The 21,855-nt window shown below is 38.8% G+C and overlaps 1 protein-coding gene across 2 annotated transcripts in view; it reads right to left on the bottom strand.

The window, feature by feature from the left end:
* Nucleotides 1–21,855, bottom strand: part of HOOK3 (hook microtubule tethering protein 3) — a 137,302-nt gene that overhangs the window by 76,986 nt on the left and 38,461 nt on the right. For both annotated transcript variants that reach the window (XM_064370005.1, XM_012476023.3), the window contains exons 5-8: nt 15,418–15,550; nt 8,809–8,876; nt 2,848–2,910; nt 1,161–1,244 (exon numbers count right to left, since the gene is read on the bottom strand). In XM_064370005.1, the coding sequence (XP_064226075.1) occupies nt 1,161–1,244; nt 2,848–2,910; nt 8,809–8,876; nt 15,418–15,550 (348 nt within the window). The remainder of the gene's footprint in view (nt 1–1,160; nt 1,245–2,847; nt 2,911–8,808; nt 8,877–15,417; nt 15,551–21,855) is intronic.

Below are 21,855 nucleotides of genomic sequence, written 5' to 3'. Positions count from 1 at the left end.
CCAGGGACCCAGTTTACTAGTATACCAAAAAGCCTCGTCTATGCTGACATCCTTTCTCTGTCTCTTCTTTCTTTGTGGGGGTTTAGACCATTTCAAGTAATTTATTATAAATTTAACAGAGTTGGAAAGGAAAGAAAGGAAATTACCATCTTTGCTCAGTCTGCCATCTTTAATCAGAAACCTGTTTTTCTTTTTTTGGGAGACAGGGTCTCTGACACTCAGGCTGCAGTGCAGCGGCATGATCTCCGCTCAATGCAACCTCCACCTCCCAGGTTCAAGTGATTCTCCTGCCTTAGCCTTCCAAGTAGCTGGGATTACAGGCACCTGCCACCACGCCCAGCTAATTTTTGTATTTTTAGTAGAAATGGGATTTCACCATGTTGGCCAGGCTGGTCTCGAACTCCTGACCTCAAGTGACCTGCCCACCTCAGCCTCCCAAAGTGCTGGGATTAGAGGTGTAAGTCACCGTGCCTCACCTTTTTTTCCCTAAAAAAGGGTTGCATTATAGTTAAGATGCACTGCTGGGCGTGGTGGCTCACACCTGTAATCCCAGCACTCTGGGTGGCCATGGTGGGAAGATCAGAAGGTCAGGAGTTCAAGACCAGGCATGGTGGCAGGCATCTGTAGTCCCAGCTACTTGGGAGGCTGACGCAGGAGAAATTGCTTGAACCAGGAGGCAGAGGTTGCAGTGAGCTCAGATCGTGCCATTCCACTCCAGCCTGGGTGACACAGTGAGACTGTCTCAAAAAAATAAAATTAAGGCCAGGTGTGGTGGTTCACGCCTATAATCCCAGCACTTTGGGAGGCCAAAGCGGGCGGATCACCTGAGGTCAGGCATTCGAGATGAGCATGGCAAACATGGCGAAACCCCGCCTCTATTAAAAATACAAAAATTAGCCAGGTGTGGTGTCATCCACCTGTAATCCCAGTTACTCAGGAGGCTGAGTCAAGAGAAACACTTGAACCTGGGAGGAGGAGGTTGCGGTGAGCCGAGATTGCACCACTGCACTCCAGCCTTGGAGGCAAGAGGGAGACTCTGTCTCTAAATAAATAAATAAATAAAATTGTAAAAAGATGTACTATATGGCAGTACACAGTACATTTAGTGGTACCTACAGTAGCACATTTCAAAGAGGTGGTGCACAGAACAAATCTCTTACCTGCATATCCAATTCATGGCATCTTTGAGCAATTTCTTCCTTTGCTGACAAAGCTTCATTTAGTTCTTCTGTAGTTTTCTTCAGCTGGTTAGAAACAAAGAGATAAACATTTCAATATGAAGTGGTAGCAATTAATAATTCATATGTTCAACACAGAATTAAAACACTTCCCCCCTTTCTTTCCTGAAGAGAAAAGGATGCAGGGGAAAATCAAGAATCCTGTGCAACAGTACAAAGACAGCACTTTTAACTTAAATTAATTTCTTTTACTCTAAGTCTTGTCGTTTCTGTCATTTGATTTTGGCTCATTCTGTGTATCAAGTTTTCTTATGCATCTTCTTTGATCTAGACTACTTGGTTCTTGTAAGGTTAATTCTTTAATAACAGAAATTTTTCCGTCATAAAATATGTAAGTGCTAGAGGAATAGGGATTTTAATTGTTAAAATATGCAGCTAGAACATTTTAATACAAGTGTTTTAGTCATATTAAAACCTTATTCTGGGGTAAGGGGAAGGAGAGCATTAGAACAAATACCTAATGTGTGCAGGGCTTAAAACTAAAGCATAGGTTAAAATCGCAACATGTCCAAAGGTTTTCCTGAAAAACATTTAGAAACCATCGGGAAAAAGTAAAAGACGACAAACAATACAAAGATTTCTATTCCTGTATTGCAGAAGATATCCAAAATAGCTTGAACACAGAATCTGACAGTGTAATTAACACTTCATTAAAAAGCGATATTTAGGCCGGGCGCGGTGGCTCAAGCCTGTAATCCCAGCACTTTGGGAGGCCGAGGCGGGTGGATCACGAGGTCAAGAGATCGAGACCATCCTGGTCAACATGGTGAAACCCCGTCTCTACTAATACAAAAAATTAGCTGGGCACGGTGGCGCGTGCCTGTAATCCCAGCTACTCAGGAGGCTGAGGCAGGAGAATTGCCTGAACCCAGGAGGCGGAGGTTGCGGTGAGCCGAGATCGCGCCATTGAACTCCAGCCTGGGTAACGAGAGCGAAACTCCGTCTCAAAAAAAAAAAAGCGATATTTAGAAGTATAAAGTAAGTTTTCTTTTAAAATCACAAAAATACACTGCAGGATTCCTTTAAAAATATAGTTTAATTATTCATTACTTCACAGAAATGAGGGGTGGAATTGAGAAGACATCTTCAACTGACAAAAGGAAATAAAAGTAAGTATCTTTTGCATGATATATAAATCATAAAAATAAATTTATGTCATTTTCCAGGAATTTGACATGTCATTTTCCTAGAAAATGACAACTGTATATTTCATTTTCCTAGATGACATGAATTTATTCTTATAATTCATGTAATCATAAGAAGTTATAACATCGATTGTGTTAAATGTGGCACACTGTTATCATTAACAGACAAATAAAAATTCATGACTAGAAAACAGGAGTCACAATAAACTTAAAAAATTAACCAATTTGAAAGTAGGTTATGCAACGGCACTTTAATTGCAAATGCATTTTATTATAAATTATAAACTTAATTATACATGTGTAAATTTCATTAGTAAAATAGCTTATGTTCTTAAAAATTTAGGTAAAATATAAAGAATCATATCAATATAATCCAAAAGCAATTTTAATCCATTCTTCTCATTAACATCTGAAGCTTATCCTTTTCAACTTTTCATGAATAAAAACAAGGTAAAATTATATACCTGGCGATCAAGGTCAACATAGGCATCATTTCCAGCAGAGACAGGAGATTCTTTACTCATCAGCTGAAATTAAGATTTAAATGATTATAACTATGTGGCAAAAAAGACATTCTACATAAAATACTTAACACAAGAAAATGAACACCCAGCCACTACAGAATTATAAAAATTAAAATGAAAACACACATGTAAAACATTTTACATTAAAGCTTTTGAGTCTGGAACTTTTTTTGACCCCACTCCAGACTAATGTCTTCACTTAAAATTAGAGGGCTATCAGCACCGTAAGACAGGGTGAGAGAAAAAAAGGCAATAACATAATAAATTACGTCTAAATTCTGATACTTATTTTCACCGCAAGCCTAGCAATAAGAATCAAGTATCACTTATTCTCATCAAAAAACGACAAGTCTTTAAAGTTAAAATGTGGCTACATACTTAAAAATAGCAACACTATTTCTAAAGAATAAATGAAGACATCAATAATTAGCCAAAATTATTGGCTACTGTTTAATGATAACACACATACACTAACTCCCTAACCCTTATGGTGCAAAGAAAGAAGATCCAGAGATTTTCTGGATCCCTGGGGAGAAGGGAACAGAATTCTGGTTATGACAACTGTCAGGGAGAGACTCAAATGGCCCCCATCTTCTACTGTTTCCTTCTTATATTCTGTGGGGATGTATAGATGGGTGTGGTGGTACATGCCTCTATTTCCAGCTACTTGGGAGGCTGGGGTGGGAGGAATGCTTGAGACCAGGAGTTGGAGGCTACACTGAACTGTGATAACACCTGTGAATAGCCACTGCACTCTAGCCTGGGTAATGTAACAAGACCACATCTCTTAAAAGAAAAAGAGACATAGGGATATACTGTTAAGGTCTTGTGATTCCAGCAACAGCTCTCAATAAAAATCTAGGTATCCTATTCTGAGCACAACCATCTCTCTCATCCTAGGCCTCTCATTAAATGTTATCTGTTGCTCGACATCAGTAAGACTTCTGGTCCCCACACCGCTGTACTTTCTCCTTGTCCTTCAGTCTTAGCCCATCATTGTTTTACTTTCTTCCTCATTTAGCTCAGACTTGACAGTGAACACTGTTGATCTTGCCTGCCTAAAGTTTACTCCTGTTTCTTCTACTAACATTGTCTACCCTTGGGAACTGTCCCCTCTCTACTTTAGATTCCTAGGTTCATCATTTGTTTATCCAATTATTTTCTCTAGATTTCATGTCCTTCTATGACTTTTGTCAATATCCTCAACTCTCCTCTTACCTCATTTATTTTTTACTGGCAAAATCTCAATCCAAGATTAATCCAACTGCAACTACTTACATGCTACCTATACCCTGACTGCTAAAGTCATCTCACAGTATAGATGGGGAACTGGTTCTAGGACTCAGGCATATACCAACATGCACACACACTCAAGTCCCACAGGCAGCCCTGAAGAACCTGCTTATGTGAAAAGCTGCCCCTGTAATGTGGGTTTCACATCCTGCAAAGAATGTATATTCCATCTGTGTTTGGCTGAAAAAAAACTGCATAAAAGCAGACCTGTGCAATCCAAACCTGCAGAAAAGCAGATCTGTGTTGTTTAAGGGTCAAGTCTACTGAGGGTAAAAAAAATTTTACAAACCACAAAACTGGTGTCACTAATAATAAGTTTCCAATCTCAACGGGACCTTCAATGCTGCTCAAAAAGTATAGCTGTTAGGCCAAGCGCAGTGGCTCATACCTGTAATCCCAGCACTTTGGGAGGTCAAGGCTGGTGGATCACAAGTCAGGAGTTCGAGACCAGCCTAGCCAATATGGTGAAACCCTGTCTCTACTAAAAATACAAAAATTAGCTGGGCCTCGTGACACATACCTGTAGTCTCAGCTGCTTGGGAGGCCAAGGCAGCAGAATCGCCTGAACCCAGGAGGCAGAGGTTGCAGTGAGCCGAGATCACGTCACTGCACTCCAGCCTGGGCAACAGAACAAGACTCTGTCTCAAAAAAAAAAAAAAATTGCTGTTTTCCCCAGCCAGCAGCCTCATTTTCATCAGAGATTATGCCACACTGTTCTTGTTTCTGGAACCTCACCAACTCACCTACATTCATCATCAGACTATCTTGCCTCCAGATAAGAATTTCCCACATCCTAACTTACAAACTTAGCGACAGGCATGCCCACCCCTTCCTTTCTTCATTTCTGTTACAACACAAGGCCTCCTCTTCTCACCCAAGGCTAATCCCCCACTGTGCTTTCAGCTTTGTCTCTTCCAGCATCTCCTATGAGACACTTTGTGAGGCAAGAGACCATGTCTATCCTTTTCATGGCTGTATCCCTAGTGCTGACTACAGTGCCTGGTACGTACTGGGTTCTCAATAAGTATATGTTAAATGAATAAAATGAATATGTAAATAAGAGACATATAACCAATTTTAAAAATCTAATTAGGATTCTATTTTATATATAACTTTATAACTTATTCTGGTCATTTGACATTTAAAATTTTTTCCTTCTGTCCTAAGATATCCTTTTACACTTTTTAATCAACTATATGTTATTCCATCATATGTACGTACCACAATTTAAACACTAGCTTACCAATGGATAGACGCTGTTTTCACATTTCTGTTAACATGAAATAGTTTGATAAACATTGTTCTGTCCAGTCTTGGTCTGAGTTTTTAAATAATTCCTTGGGATAGATTCATAGAAAGTCATGTGGTCACAGATTTAATTTTAAAAACATTCCTGGTTATAGATATAACACCTGTCATTACAGAAAAATTTAAAAATATAGAAAAGGGTAAAGAAAATTCAGCTATTTGGAGAGTTAACATTAAGTTAGTTTGTTTTCCCTCACCTTAATTTTTAAAAGATATGGGATCATTTTGTTCATGTGCTTTGTATCTACCTTTTTAAACCTAATATGAGCTTTCCCTTTTATCATTAAATATTTTTCAAAGATATGCTTCAATGCCTATGTAATATGCCAGTATACTGTTATACCATAATTTATTTATCCATTGCCCTACTGCTGGGTAGTTATTTCTAATGCTTCAGTACTAGGAAACAACACTGAAGCACACTATATTGAGAAGATACAGCACAATGGTTACAGGTATGGGCTCTGGATTCAGACTGCTTAGACATGAGTGCTACCTCTGTCACTACTTCCTGTGTAAACCTGAGCAAGTTACTCAAACTCTGCTTCAGGTTCCTTTTATAAAATGAAGAAAATAATTACACCTCACAGGATTGTAGTGAATTTTCCTCTTTACTGTGATAAATACACATAATAAAATTTGCCATTTTAACCATTTTAAGTATAAATTTGGAGGCATTAATGGCAAGTGTACTGAATTTTAAATGAGCTAACAAATGGAAATTGCTTAGTCACAGCCCGATGTAGCACACAGTAGATGCCAGATAAATGCTTCTTACGACTATTATTATGTATCTTTGTATTTTACATTTTTTTAAACGATAAATTCCTAAAAGTAGAATTACAGGATCAACTACAATAAGGCAGAATGGTTGGCGGTTCTCTTATTCTTTTCCCTGTTCTTGCTTAGTAACAGAATCCTGAAATTTTTGTTGGGTCCATACTATCTAGAATAAGGACCCCATTTCCCAAACTCCCCCATGTGGCTAGGTGGGTAATACCTGGCTAACAGGAGTGAGAATTACTGCAAATTTGGTGGATAACCCTTTCCTTAATCCTTTCTGCTGGCTGGAAATACAAATGTGAAAGCCAGCACTGAACCACTAGCTGGGAATCATGTATTAAGAACGGCATAACAGCAAGATGAAAGAAAGCTGAATTCCTGATATAGAGGCTCCACACCAACCCAGGACCACTGGAGAGCCAATTAAACTCTTATCTTGCTTGAGTAACTGATGTTTTGGTATTTTAACATGACCAAATCTAATCTTATATAATATAAAAAGAGATAACATTTTTAAAAGATATATCAGTTCTCATGCCTGCCATCAGTGCTGACTGCTAAGCCAACGAACTCTTTAAAAGCTTTGCTGGGTAATAAAGAATTTCCCTAGAGATAGGAGTTGTCTTTGCCATTCATAGTGGGCCCGTAGATAGTTTAAGCTAAAGAGATGACTCCAGATGGGAGCTGGCCACTCCAGAAAGACCAATCATGTGATTATAAGGTTGGGGCTTTGTTATCGACCTGACCTCTGGGAAACAAAGGAGGCTGAAAATTGATTTGGACATCATGGTAACTGATTCAATCAAACATACCCATGTAATGAAACCCCAATAAAGATTCTGGATATAAAAGCTCAGGTGAGCATCTCTGGTTGGCAATACCCTGCATACTGCTTCCATGGGGTGGGGACAAAAGAAACTGCATTTGGGACCTCCCCTGACCTTACCCTATGCATTTTTTGATTTAACAGAAACTTAACAATTCAGAAACACATTTAATTTGATTTGTATCTATTTGCTATAATAAAGCTGTTATCACTCCTGACTTCTGTGAGTTGTTCTACTAAATTACAGAATGTGTGGGGATAGGGGGAATCCTTGAATTTGTAGGCAGTTGGTCAGATGACAGGGAGGCCTGGAGACCCTTGAGCCTGGAGACAGCTTCTGAACTATGGGCAGTCTGTGGAGAGTGATGCCTTTAAATCTGTGAAGTTTAGCCCAACTTTGGGTAGTTGATGTCAGAAGTCATTGCGAAAAGAGGTTTTAGGCACAACTTCATCTTAATTTGTATTTAATTAAATATTTTTCATGTTTGTCTTTTGTATTTTTCTATGTTAGGTGCATAATTCACATTCTGCATTCACTTGTCTGTTTCTCTTAAGGGTTTCTTCCACTGCTTTTATGATTAAAACATTCTCACATCCTAAACTTGACCAGCTATTAGGCTTTATTTCATTTTTACTTTTACAGTTCTATGTTTTACTTTTTTGTTTTAATGGAGTTTCGTTCTGTCACCCAGGCTGGAGTACAGTGGCGCTATCTTGGCTCACTGCAACCTCCGCCTCCCAGGTTCAAACGATTCTCTTGCCTCAGCCTCCCGGGACTACAGGCATGTGCTACCATGCTCAGCTAGTTTTTTGTATTTTTAGTAGAGATAGGGTTTCACCATGTTAGCCAGGATGGTCTCGATCTCCTGACCTCGTGATCCACCTGCCTCGGCCTCCCAAAGTGCTGGGATTACAGGCATGAGCCACCGTGTCTGGCCTATGTTTTACATTTAAAACATAAATATTCATCTAGAAATTGCTTTGGGTATGGTGGCAGGTGAAGATCCATTTTCAGCCAAACAGGAAAGCACCAGTTCAGTATGAGGAAGACTGCTGGTTTAAGATAGATATTATTTATTATCAGCTTTAGCAATTAGTCTGCTATTACTATTTCATTAAGGGCACTTTAAAAAATTAGGAATAGTTATATCTATACCTGCAAAATAAATGTTTAAGATTTAAATAAAACTGAAAAATTTAAATGAGTATAATTTTTTAGAATAAAAACAAGAGAGGGCCGGGCGCGGTGGCTCACGCCTGTAATCCCAGCACTTTGGGAGGCCGAGGCGGGTGGATCATGAGGTCAAGAGATCGAGACCATCCTGGTCAACAAGGCGAAACCCCGTCTCTACTAAAAATACAAAAAATTAGCTGGGCACGGTGGCGCGTGCCTGTAATCCCAGCTACTCAGGAGGCTGAGGCAGGAGAATTGCCTGAACCCAGGAGGCGGAGGTTGCGATGAGCCGAGATCGCGCCATTGCACTCCAGCCTGGGTAACAAGAGCGAAACTCCGTCTAAAAAAAAAAAAAAAAAAAAAGAATAAAAACAAGAGAAGTTATATCATAAATGCAAAGTAAAAACTCTTTAAAAATGAGCACGAGAATCTCGTAAGATTTTCTACTTCATATTATTTATACTCATGTTCACTCCTTTAATTTTTCATAAACTATAAGCATGAAGGTCCAACATACCTCCTGAATGGCTGTCATGACAACATGTTGAACAGATTCCTCCATCATCATAATGGCTTGGATGTACTCTGAAAACAAGAACAATCTGGAATGTCACCATTCAAATTAAAGATGGTCAAGGGAGTCAAAGCTCATACTTCATAAATTCTTGTAAGTTGTTTCCTTGTGTTTTGAATCCTCCTAAGAATCCTTCATACACAATTAAATATATTGCCATTGGTGCAGTCTAAAAATCGCACTATTTATCTTTCTTTAAGATCTTTTCTTGTCACCATTCCTTCTAAAGTTGAGGCTACAGCTATAGTCACAAGAATGGAATATCGGCATGAGTATGTGCTAATGTAAAACAATGAAATGATAAAGCCTGAAGCCAGGATGGAAACAACTCCATATTACTTTTTTTCTAAAATCTAAAAACTATCTTTCATATTACTCTTCGCTACAGAAAAAAAAAAAAAAAAAAAAAAAACCTTTGAACTCTGTGCTTTATTCTTATGTGACATCAAAGTCCTGCATTGTGTTTCATTTCTGCCTTAATATTTACTACTATAGAAAACAAAACAAAAAAACGAAGCTGAGAGCTGCTTAGGACAAAGAATTGAGATAAATTTAAGATACAAATTGAAACCATAGTTAAACAAATATTGTATAATCCTGGGCTTTAAAATAATTACTGACTGGTCTAAGGGTAGTGAGTTAACACAATTGACTGTTCAGTTACAGACAGAACTCCTTGTTCTACTACTTCCCCCTTCTCACAAAGGCACTTGACTAGTCAAAAACGAAAATAAATGATCCACACCTCCAATAAGCTAAAGCAGCAACTGCATCAATCTCATCCTCCACTGCCAAAAAATAGAAAGATCTCTTTGTTATCAGTCATTACAAAGTTGAAAATAATTTCCTGCCTTCTAAAAAGCCTTGGAAGTAGTTTCCATTTCTGAATCCAACAATGGATTACAAAAAAGTGGCATTAAGGATAAAAAGGCAATAGCCCAGGTGGATTCCAGCAAATATGTTAAATATGTTGCAATAAGAAACACGTAAGGGAGGCTGAGGCGGGTGGGTTACTTTAGGTCAGGAGTTCAGAACCAGCCTGGCCAATATGGTATAACCCCATCTCTATTAAAAATACAAAAATTAGCCAGGTGTGGTGGTGGGCACCTGTAATCCCAGCTACTGGGAGGCTGAGATAGGAGAACTGCTTGAACCCGGGAGGCAGAGGTTGCTGTGAGCCGAGATCGTGTCACTGCACTCCAGCCTGGGCAACCAGAGTGAAACTTCATCTCAAAAAAAAAAAAAAAAAGAAAGAAAAATGTAAAAGGGCAATTAGGAAATTTTAGGCTACCTCTTCAATCCCACACACATCCAAACAACATGCACAAAAAAAATCTCACTCCTCGAGGTAATATATGAAGGGGTTTGACCATGAAACTGTCAAAGTCCTCTTTTGATAAGAGATTCATGTATTTGGAATGACAACTGTAACCCTCTGTCCAACAGAGGATTTAAAATAAATGAGGTATTTTTACAATACTATTAAATTATGACTTCTGATTAATGACAAAGCTTTAGTCTATCAAAAACATGTTTTTTTTTTTTTTTTTTTGAGACAGAGTTTCGCTCTTGTTACCCAGACTGGAGTGCAATGGCGTGATCTCAGCTCACCGCAACCTCCGCCTCCTGGGCAATTCTCCTGCCTCAGCCTCCTGAGTAGCTGGGATTACAGGCACGCGCCACCATGCCCAGCTAAATTTTTTTTGTATTTTTAGTAGAGACGGGGTTTCACCATGTTGGCCAGGATGGTCTCGATCTCTTGACCTCGTGATCCACCCGCCTCGGCCTCCCAAAGTGCTGGGATTACAGGCGTGAGCCACCGCGTCCGGCCCCCAAAAACATGTTTTTAAGGAAGTATTGTCCTAAGGCTACTTGTACCCAATCAATTGTTAGGTTATTAATACAAATAATCGTAAGACAACTAAATCATAGGGACTGTTCTTAGGCCAACGATAGGAATATGTCATAACTTAATCACTATTTAGACAAAAAAGAATTCTTTAGTCTGAGCTCAATTTTTCGTTTTATTTTCTTAATGAGAATCACCCTATGAGTGTTGGAATACAGAAAGGGAACTTTAAGATGTTCTGTTCAAAAGTATCGAACACAGAATTCAAAGGCTATGGAGAAACCAGCATAGATAGGATGACTAAATAGCTCTCAAAGTAAGACTATGAACATGGAAGAGAAGCAGCAGCAGCACTAATAATGGGAAAGAGAATTTAATGACAGCCTATTGAAAGTGAAGGAAATAAGAGTGGACTCGAGGGGCGAGGGGTTAGTAGGTGTGAGAGGGGAAGCGTTAGTTAAGAAGCGGTGTTGCCACGTCAAGGCCCTTCCCCGCGAACACCGTAAAATGCTAAATGATAAAATGGTGATGAGAGCTACATTACTGTACAGTTTTTTTAATAAAAAAATTATAAATCTTTAAAAGTACAAAATACAAATGATATGCTATCACTGGGTGCGTGTCTATGAGGCAATGCTGGAGGATGAGGTGTGCTATGTGAGGGAGTTTATCCTGAATCCTTCACTGTCTAAAATTCACAGCACAGTTTATCACAGGGAGTATAAAGTTTAAATGTGGAAGAAACATGAGTTTTTGTCCTTGTCTAGCCTCTCACAACTAGAAATTACTGGGCAAGTCACATAACACTTATGAGTCTCAGCTTCCAAGTCTGTAAAAAGCACGTTTTGGTACCAGACAGAAGGGAGATAATAAATATTATTATTAGTGTGTCTTCTACTACTACTCTTTGTTTTTTCAAATTTAACACCATTTTATTTGCCCCAATTTGAGAAGTAAGATAGCCAAGACAAATGTGCACTGAGTCAACGTCCCTAGCAGACGTTCCTCACATCTTCTAATTAGGAAACACATTTAAACATAAGCTCCTTTTTATCTCTATAGTGCTTTATGGAGCACGAAGTGCGTGTGTGTGTGCACGTACACACACACACACACAAATTTTCATACATGACAACCAACTTTTATATCCTTATTCTGACAACCAGCTTTTACATCCTTATTCTGCAGACAAAGACACAAGCAAAGTATCTCATTCTAAGTGAGTCAGGTAGTAAACAGCAGAACTGCTTTAGTGAGTTTTATATTATATATCATAAATATGCAGTGACAGCTAATGTTTAACCACTCAGACACTCATGTACTTGATCTTAGCACTCTACTGTGTTCCTGAGAGGAGTAGATGTCCTAAATCTAGACAAATGAGATGTTAAAATTCTGTTCAGTAAGTTTCCATCATTTATACAATATTGGGGGGAAACTCATATCTTACGTATACCAACCTCCTAATCTTTGACAGAAAACTTGTTAGACATTTCAGGAATATACACAGATCACAAATGCAGAAAACTCCACATTTAATTCTTGAGCTAAACTGAATAAGCAAACTAAAATTTACAATAAGAAAATGGTGGCCAAGCACAGTGGTTCATGCTTGTAATCCCAGCACTTTGGGAGGTCGAGGCAGGCAGATCATGAGGTCAGGAGTTTGAGACCAGACTGACCAACATGGGGAACCCCGTCTCTACTAAAAATACAAAAATTAGCCAGGTGTGGTGGCACACACCTGTAATCCCAGCTACTCAGGAGGCTGAGGCAAGAGAATCGCTTGAACCCAGGAGGCAGAGGTTGCAGTGAGCTGAGATCATGCCACCGCACTCCAGCCTGGGTGACAGAGCAAGAATCCATCTTGAAAAGAAAAGAAAAGGAAAAGAAAAGAGAAAAGAAAAGAAAGAAAAATGGTATGATAAAATCTAATAGGAATGGGGCTAGAGAGAAAGAAATATATCGTTTAAAAAAATACTGAATCAAAGACCAATAAAATTAGCCATAGCTTCAAAAAAAATAATGCTGTCTATTATTAAACTTACCACATAACACCAAAAAAGTACAAACAACAAGTTTAGAGTGTGGTGGATTTCTTAATTCCTCAGAGATAACCTAGGTCTTTCCTACATTTGGTTTCTACTATTTACATTACTTTTAACCCATTGTCCTCCATATCTTTGCTTAAATAACTTTCCTGACCTCAAACCCACCACACTCTAATTGGAGAATAGTGAGAAAGGGATGAAGGAAAATTAGGCAGGACATAGAGGCTATTATAAATGATGACAGCACAGTATATTACTATTACTTATCTTGAAAAAAATGTTTTTTTTTTAAAGCCCAAAGATTTTATTCTTGTTTCCCCACCCTCCACCCCTTGTAGTGCAAAATAGATTTTCTATTAACTTGTTCTGTCTAACACTATATTCCTAGCCCCTAATGTAATGTATAAGTTCAACAAATATTTGTGAAATAAATTGAATACAACAAATTTAAGGTAGTATTTATCTACTTTACTGTATGATAAATTTGAACTGCAGTTTTTAGAAACAAGTAATTTCTGTGCAAATGAGTAGCTGTCAATAGACAAAACAAAAAAAGTGCTATTTAAGATTAGATAAGCACTTTGGAAGAACCAAAAAAAATATTAATTAATTATCTATATATCAAAGCTGGTCTTCGAGTAACTTCAACAAAGTGCAAATCTGTCAACTTGGATTTGCTGAACATATAAAAGTACATTTAACTAACAAAATCTGTAAATTAAAAGTTAACTTACTGAGAATAGCCTTCTCTAATTCTACGTTAGTGGTTTTACTAATTTATATTCATATATTCATAAAATAAACATAAATCATTAAACACCACCTTATGACATTTAACAAATTGTGGCTACTTGAAAGTTCACAAAAGCACACAATAGAAAATTAAACTAAAATGTTTAAAAATACAACATATAGACCAAGGTGGTGGCTCACGTCTATAATCTCAGCACTTTGGGAGGCTGAGATGGGTGGATCACTTGAGGTCAGGAGTTCAAGACTAGCCTGGCCAAAATGATGAAACCCTGTCTCTACTAAAAATACAAAAAAATTAGCCGGGCATGGTGGTGCACGTCTGTAATCCCAGCTACTTGGGAAGCTGAGGCAGGAGAATCATTTGAACCCGGGAGGGAGAGGTTGCAGTGAGCTGAGATCATGACACTGTACTCCAACCTAGGCTACAGAGCAAGATTCTGTCTCGAAAAAATAAAATAAAATACTATATGTAAAATTTATAATAGTTTCTAGTAATAACTAACATTTTGTGAACCCCTACTATGTGCAAGCCACTGTACTGTTCTATAGACATGATCTCATTTAGTTTCCACGATAACCTTAGGAGGTATTATACTAAATCTCTATTCTACTAAAAAACTAAATACAGACATTAAGTGATCTGCTCAATGTCCTTCAGATTTTTGGAAACGAGTTGAAATTCACAGGTTAATGCAAACTGCAGCTCATGCTCTTAATCTCATATTTCAATATAATAATAGTAATATATTGGGTCGTTTCAGCTCTGGGAGCTTGAAATATTTTAGATTGCAATACAAAGGACATGGGAAAAAATAAAAGACAGTTTTCAGATTTACACGGTTAATAAGAAAATTTTCTAGCAGTGATAGATACCATTAATTTATTTTTAAAGTCTTTATTGTGATGAAAATTCATCCCAAAGTTTCCCAGGTTTTTCAAGGTTTTCTTGCCAGAGTAGTGCAGTGGTGTGATCTCAGCTCACTGCAATCTCCGCCTTCCAGGTTCAAATGATTCTCATGCCTCAGCCACCTGAGAAGCTGGGATTATAGGAGTGTGCCTCCACACCAAGCTAATTTTTTTTTCTGTATTTTTAGTAGAGATGGGGTTTCATCATATTGGCCAGGCTAGTCTCAACCTCCCAGCCTCAAGTGATCCGCCCACTGTGGCCTCCCAAAGTCCTGGGATTACAGGCATAAGCCACTACACCCGGCCTCCTGTGGTATTTCTAAAAGTTTTACATTTATTTAAAAATATATGAAACAATTTTGCTGTATGTCATACTATTCTTTCCTTTAAAAGACAGTCAAGGCAACAGCTAAAATTTAGCTCAGGGAGTAATTTCTTGAGGAAGAGTGTCTGCCAGATTTTGGGGTAGGAACCCCAATTCAAAATCTATTTTTATTATTTAAATACTGCATATAATGATACTCTTCCTTCTCTTTTTCCCCATAGTAGAGATAAATTTGCAAATGGTTCCCAAATACAATTTGCCTAAAAAAAGAAAAAAGAAAAAGAAAAGCCGAAAGCATCTGTTATATGTTGGGAAGACAGACCTGAATACCTATTAAACTGCTGTATGTCTCTACTCATTTTTTCCAGATTAAGTAGATGTGGTCAAATTAACATCAAATTTCATTGCATTCAGTGTAGTTATCTACTCACGGAATTATGTAGTATTGTACAAAGGAAAAAATATCACCACAATCAAATTTATTATAACGTGTGATATTTATTTAAGCTGAAAAACAAATTACTAGTAAAGCTGTAGAAAATGCCATTCTTTGGGGGTGGCCTTAAACAGATGTTATTATTGGAACTGGTGATTTATATACAAAATATACAGTATACATTACTTTCCTTCATTATTTTAAATGCAAACACTAACTTGAAATAAATTACCTTGCTTCTGTTCACAGTTCACAGCACAGCCTAAGATGAGCTGAAGCATCCTTCCGAGCTCTGCCGCATCAGAATGCTCCCCAATAAGGTTCACATCAGGAAGGGTAAAGTCATTAATTTGCTGTCCTAAAATCTGAATGGAGATAAAAGGATTATAATTGCATTTACATTTATATGACCAAAAAAAAAAAAAACAAACAAAAACAAAAATCCAAAAACTTGATTGAGGTTAGTTTGTTATTACTAGAAACTCACTGCTAAGGACAGAGTGACTATGTTCCATTTCACTCCCAATTTCTATTTTTACCTCCCATACCTAAATTATAACTATTTTGAGTCACAGCAACTTAGTCCCTAATCTGGTATGTGGCATGTACATCAATCAAAAAAAAACTGAGTACTCCAAGAAGAAATGGGTGTATACTCTCTGAAGAAGCAGAACTAGAGAGGTTATGAACTATGGGGTACCAAAAAGAGCTTAGATTAAACATAAATTCATGTCCCCAACAGTAAGATTCCCACTAGCCACCTTCACTCCATTTGATTCCCAAATCACTGGCAGCAAAATACCTATATCAGGGAGGAGCATGAAGGATTTCTTTATGGGGACTGAACGTTCCCACATGAAATGACTCATATGCAGACAAATGGGCACATCTCTGCCTGATAATCCTACAGTGAAATGTACCACTCAAAAAGCACCCCCAACTCAGATTCCAATCAGCTTTTTATAGTGGTTTACTTTTAAATGTCAACAACCAACCAAGGACCACCGAGATATCTGAGAAGTCTCCAACATTAAAAATAGACAAAAACAATGAAAGCAAATTCAGAGGAAAGTAAATGCAGCAAGTGAAAGAAAATAAAATTTTAAACATTCTGTAACTAGATTATAGACAGGTGGTAAAACTATCAAGACAAACAAGAAAATAATTATTTAAAAACTTGGGAATCACGGTTTTCTGTGGATAGGAGGTGAAAAAAGAGGTTATGATCAAGAAGGTAAACCAAGCCCTACTAGGCATTGGCAACATTCGACTGACCTTATTTATCTGAGACAGAGTTTCGCTCTTGTTGCCTAAGCTGCAGTGCAATAGCATCATCTCGGCTCATTGCAACCTCTGCCTCCCAGGTTCGAGTGATTCTCCTCCGTCAGCCTCCCAAGTAGCTGGGATTACAAGATGTGCCACCACACCCAGCTAATTTTGTATTTTTAGTAGAGATGAGGTTTCACCATGTTGGTCAGGCTGGTCTTGAACTCCTGACGTCAGGTAATCCACCCATCTCGGCCTCCCAAAGTGCTGGGATTACAGGCATGAGCCACTGTGCCCAGACAAAGAACTGTTATTTTAGATGGATGGTCAAAGAAGCCCTCCATGCTAAGGTGAAAACTGAGCAGAGTCCTGGAATGAAGGGGCAGACCACACAGTTATAGGTGGGGGGATACAACACAGGGGTTACCAGTCAGTGTCTAGGGAAGGGGTGGAAGATAAGGTGCAAGAGTCAGGATGGGGGAGGCATGTCACATAGGTCCTTATAAGTTATGCCAAAGATGTGGGTTTTATTATGAATAATAAGGAAATCAAATTGAATTACAAGAACAGAACTATACCACCAACCAGATTAAATTAAATTTTTCTCCTTGAATAGGAAAATCAATTCCTAGAAGGACATAAAAGAAACTGCTAACAGTGATGTCCCCTGGGAGGAAACTGGGTAGTGTAAAGTTAAGAAATGAATAAAACTGGCCAGGTGCGGTGGCTTATGCCTGTAATCCCAGCACTTTAAGAGGCCAAGGTAGGCAGATAATCTGAGGTCAGGAGTTCAAGACCAGCCTGACCAATATGGTGAAACCGTGTCTCTACTAAAAATACAAAAATTTGCCAGGCATGGTGGTGGGTAACTGTACTCCCAGCTACTAGGGAGGCTGAGGCAGGAGAAATTGCTTGAATCCAGGAGGCAGAGGTTGCAGTGAGTCGAGACTGTGTCACTGTACCCCAGCCAGGGCGACAAAGTGAGACTCCGTCTCCAATAATAAAATAAAATGAACAAAATGAAAAGACCCAAACCTACGTTTGATTAGTGTACCTGGAAGTGATGGGGAGAATGGAACCAAGTTGGAAAACATTCTTCAGGATATTATCCAGAAAAACTTCCCCAACCTAGCAAAACAGGCCAACATTCAAATTCAGGAAATACAGAGAACACCACAAAGATACTCCTCAAGAAGAGCAACCTCAAGACACATAATCGTCAGATTCACCAAGGTTGAAATGACGGAAAAAATGTCAAGGGCAGCCAGAGAAAAAGGTGGCATTACCCACAAAGGGCAACCCATCAGACTAACAGCAGATCTCTCTCTGCAGAAACCCTACATGCCAGAAGAGAGTGAGGGGCCCAATATTCAACATATTTTTTTCTTTTTTTTGAGATGGAATCTTGTTCTGTCACCCAGGCTGGAGTGCAATGGCGCAATCTCGGCTCACTGTAGCCTCTGCTCCCCTGGTTACAGTGATTCTCCTGCCTCAGCCTCCTAGGTAGCTGGGATTATAGGCACACGCGACCATGCCCGGCTAATTTTTGTATTTTTAGTAGAGACAAGTTTTCGTCATGTTGGCCAGGCTGGTCTCGAATGCCTGACCTCAAGTGATCCACCCACCTTGACCTCCCAAAGTGCTGGGATTACAGGCATGAGCCACCATGTCCGGCCTCAACATTCTTAAAGAAAGGAATTTTCAACCCAGAATTTCATATCCAACCAAACTACTCTTCATAAGCAAAGGAGAAATAAAATCCTTTACAGACAAGCAAATGCTGAGAGATTCTGTCACCACCAGGCCTGCCTTACAAGAGCTCCAGAAGGTAGCACTAAATATGGCAAGAAAAAAACGGTACCAGCCACTGCAAAAACATAACAAATTATAAATGCCGTCAACACTCTGAAGAAACTGCATCTACTAACGGACAAAATAAGCAGCTAGCATCATAATGACAACATCAAATTCATACATAACAATATTAACCCTAAACGTAAAAGGGCTAAATGCCCCAATTAAAAGACACAGACTGGCAAGCTGGATAAAGAGTCAAGACCCACTGGTGTGCAGTATTCAGGAGACCCATCTCATAGACACACACAGGCTCAAAATAAAGGAATGGAGGAATATTTACCAAGCAAATGGAAAGGAAAAAAAAAAAAGCAGGGGTTGCAATCCTAGTCTCTAATAAAACAGACTTTAAACCAATAAAGATCAAAAGAGATAAAGAAGGGCATTACATAATGGTAAACAGATCAATGCAACAAGAAGAGCTAACTATGCTAAATACATTTGCACCCAATACAAGAGTACCCAGATACATAAAGCAAGTTCTTAGAGACCTACAAAGAGACTTAGACACCCACACAATATGGTGGGAGACTTTAACACCCCACTGTCAATATTAGACAGATCAATGAGACAGAAAATTAACAAGTATATTCAGGACTTGAACTCAGCTCTGGATCAAACAGACCTAACAGACATCTACAGAACTCTGCACCCCAAATCAGCAGAATATACATTCTTCTCAGTATCATATCGCACTTAATCTAAAATTGACCACACAATTAGAAGTAAAACACTCCTGAGCAAATGAATAGAAATCATAACAAACGGTCTCTTAGACCACAGTGCAACCACATTAGAATGCAGGATTAAGAAACTCACTCAAGGCCAGGCTCAGTGGCTCACGCCGTAATCCCAGCACTTTGGGAGGCTGCGGCGGGTGGATCATGAGGTCAAGAGATCGAGACCATCCTGGCCAAAATGGTGAAACCCTCCCCACCCCCTCGCCCCTGGTCTCTACTAAGAAATACAAAAATTAGCTGGGTGTGGTGGCACTCGCCTGTAATCCCATCTACTCGGGAAGCTGTGGCAGAAGAATCACTTGAACCTGGGAGGTGGAGGTTACAGTGAGCCAGGATCACAACACTGTACTCTAGCCTAGCAACAGAGCAAGATTCCATCTCAAAAAAAAAAAAAAAAGGAAAAAAAAAGAAAGAAAAAGAAAGAAACTCACTTAAAACTGCACAACTACATGGAAACTGAACAACCTGCTTCTGAATGACTACTGGGTAAATAATGAAATTAAGGCAGAAATAAGTAAGTTCTTTGAAACCAATAAGAACAAAGATGAAATGTACCAGAATCTCAAGAACACAGCTAAAGCAGTGTTTAGAGGGAAATCTATAGCACTAAATCCCCACAGGAGAAAGTGGGAAAGATCTAACATCACAATGAAAAGAACTAGAAAATCGCCGGGCGCGGTGGCTCACGCCTGTAATCCCAGCACTTTGGGAGGCCGAGGCGGGTGGATCACGAGGTCAAGAGATCGAGACCATCCTGGTCAACATGGTGAAACCCCGTCTCTACTAAAAATACAAAAAATTAGCTGGGCATGGTGGCGCGTGCCTGTAATCCCAGCTACTCGGGAGGCTGAGGCAGGAGAATTGCCTGAACCCAGGAGGCGGAGGTTGCGGTGAGCTGAGATCACGCCATTGCACTCCAGCCTGGGTAACAAGAGCGAAACTCTGTCTCAAAAACAAAACAAAACAAAAAAAAAGAACTAGAAAATCAAGAGCGAACAAATTAAAAAACTATCAAAAGACAAGAAATAACGTAACTCAGAGCAGAACTGAAAGAGAAAGAGACATGAAAAACCCTTCAAAAAAATCAATGAATACAGGAGCTGGTTTTGTGAAAAGATTAACAAAATAGAAAGACCGCAAGCCAGACTAATAAAGAAGAAGAGAAAGGAATCAAAGAGACACAATAAAAAAATTATAAAAAGGATATCACCACTGATCCCACAGAAATACAAATTACCATCAGAGAATACTATAAACACCTCTATGCAAATAAACTAGAAAATCTAGAAGAAATGGATAAATTCCTGGACACATACATCTTTCCGAAACTAAACCAGGAAGAAGTCGAATCCCTGAATAGGCCAATAACAAGTTCTGAAATAGAGGCAGTAATAGCCTACCAACCAAAAAAAGCCCAGGACCAGACAGATTCACAGCCTTATTCTACAAGAGGTACAAAGAGTCATTCAGGTAGGCTTGCATATGAAAACAAACAAACAAACAAACAAAAAGAGGTACAAAGAGAAACTGGTACCATTCCTTCTGAAACTAGTCCAAACAACAGAAAAAGAGGGACTCCTCCCTACCTCAGATGCTAACTGAGGCCAGCGTCATCCTGATACCAAAACCTGGCAGAGATAGATGCAAAAAAGAAAATTTCAGGGCAACATCCCTGAAGAACACTGATGCAAAAATCCTCAATAAAATGCTGGCAAACTGAATCCAGCAGCACATCAAAAAGCTTATCCACCACGATCAAGTCAGATTCATCCCTGGGATGATGCAAGGCTAGTTCAACATACGTAAATGAATAATGTATTCCATCACATAAACAGAACCAATGACAAAAACCACGATTATCTCAATAGATGCAGAAAAGACCTTCGATAAAATTTGACACCTCTTCATGCTAAAAACTCTCAATCAACTAGGTATTAATGGAATATATCTCAAAATAATAAGAGCTATTTATGACAAACCCACAGCCAATATCATACTGAATGGGCAAAAGCTGAAAGCATTCTCTTTGAAAACCGGCACAAGACAAAGATGCCCTCTCTCACCACTCCTATTCAACATAGTATTGGAAGGTCTGGCCAGGGCAATCATGCAAGAGAAAGAAATAAAGGATACTCAAATAGGAAGAGAGAAAGTCAAACTGCCTCTGTTTGCAGATGACATAATTGTATATTTAGAAAACCCCACCGTCTCAGTCCAAAATCTCCTTAAGCTGATAAGCGACTTCAGCTAAGTCTCAGGATACAAAATCAACGTGCAAAAATCACAAGCATTCCTATACCCCAATAATAGACAAACAGAGAGCCAAATCATGAGTGAACTCCCCTTCACAATTGTTACAAAGAGAATAAAATACTTAGGAATACAACTTACAAGGGATGTGAAGGACCTCTCTCCAAGGAGAACCACAAACTAATGCTGAAGGAAATAAAAAAGGACATAAACAAATGGAAAAACATTCCATGCTCATGGACAGGAAGAATCAATATCATGAAAATGGCCATACTGCCCAAAGTAATTTATACAGTCAATGATATCCCCATCAAGCTACCACTGACTTTCTTCATAGAATTAGAAAAAAACTGCTTTAAATTTCATATGGAACCAAAATAGAGCCTGAATAGCCAAGACAATCCTAAGCAAAAAAGAACAAAGCTGGAAGCATCACACTACCTACTTGAAACTATACTACAATGCTACAGTAACCAAAACAGCATGGTACTGGTACCAAAACAAAGATATAGACCAATGGAACAGAACAGAGGCCCCAGAAATAACGCGACCCATCTACA

The sequence above is a fragment of the Aotus nancymaae genome, unplaced genomic scaffold (genome assembly GCF_030222135.1).
Source record: "Aotus nancymaae isolate 86718 unplaced genomic scaffold, 86718_ANA_hifiasm-v0.15.2.pri h1tg000097l, whole genome shotgun sequence".
Lineage (NCBI taxonomy): Eukaryota > Metazoa > Chordata > Mammalia > Primates > Aotidae > Aotus > Aotus nancymaae.
The sequence above is the reverse complement of the archived record's forward strand: the minus strand, read 5'-3'. Positions and strand labels throughout refer to the sequence as shown.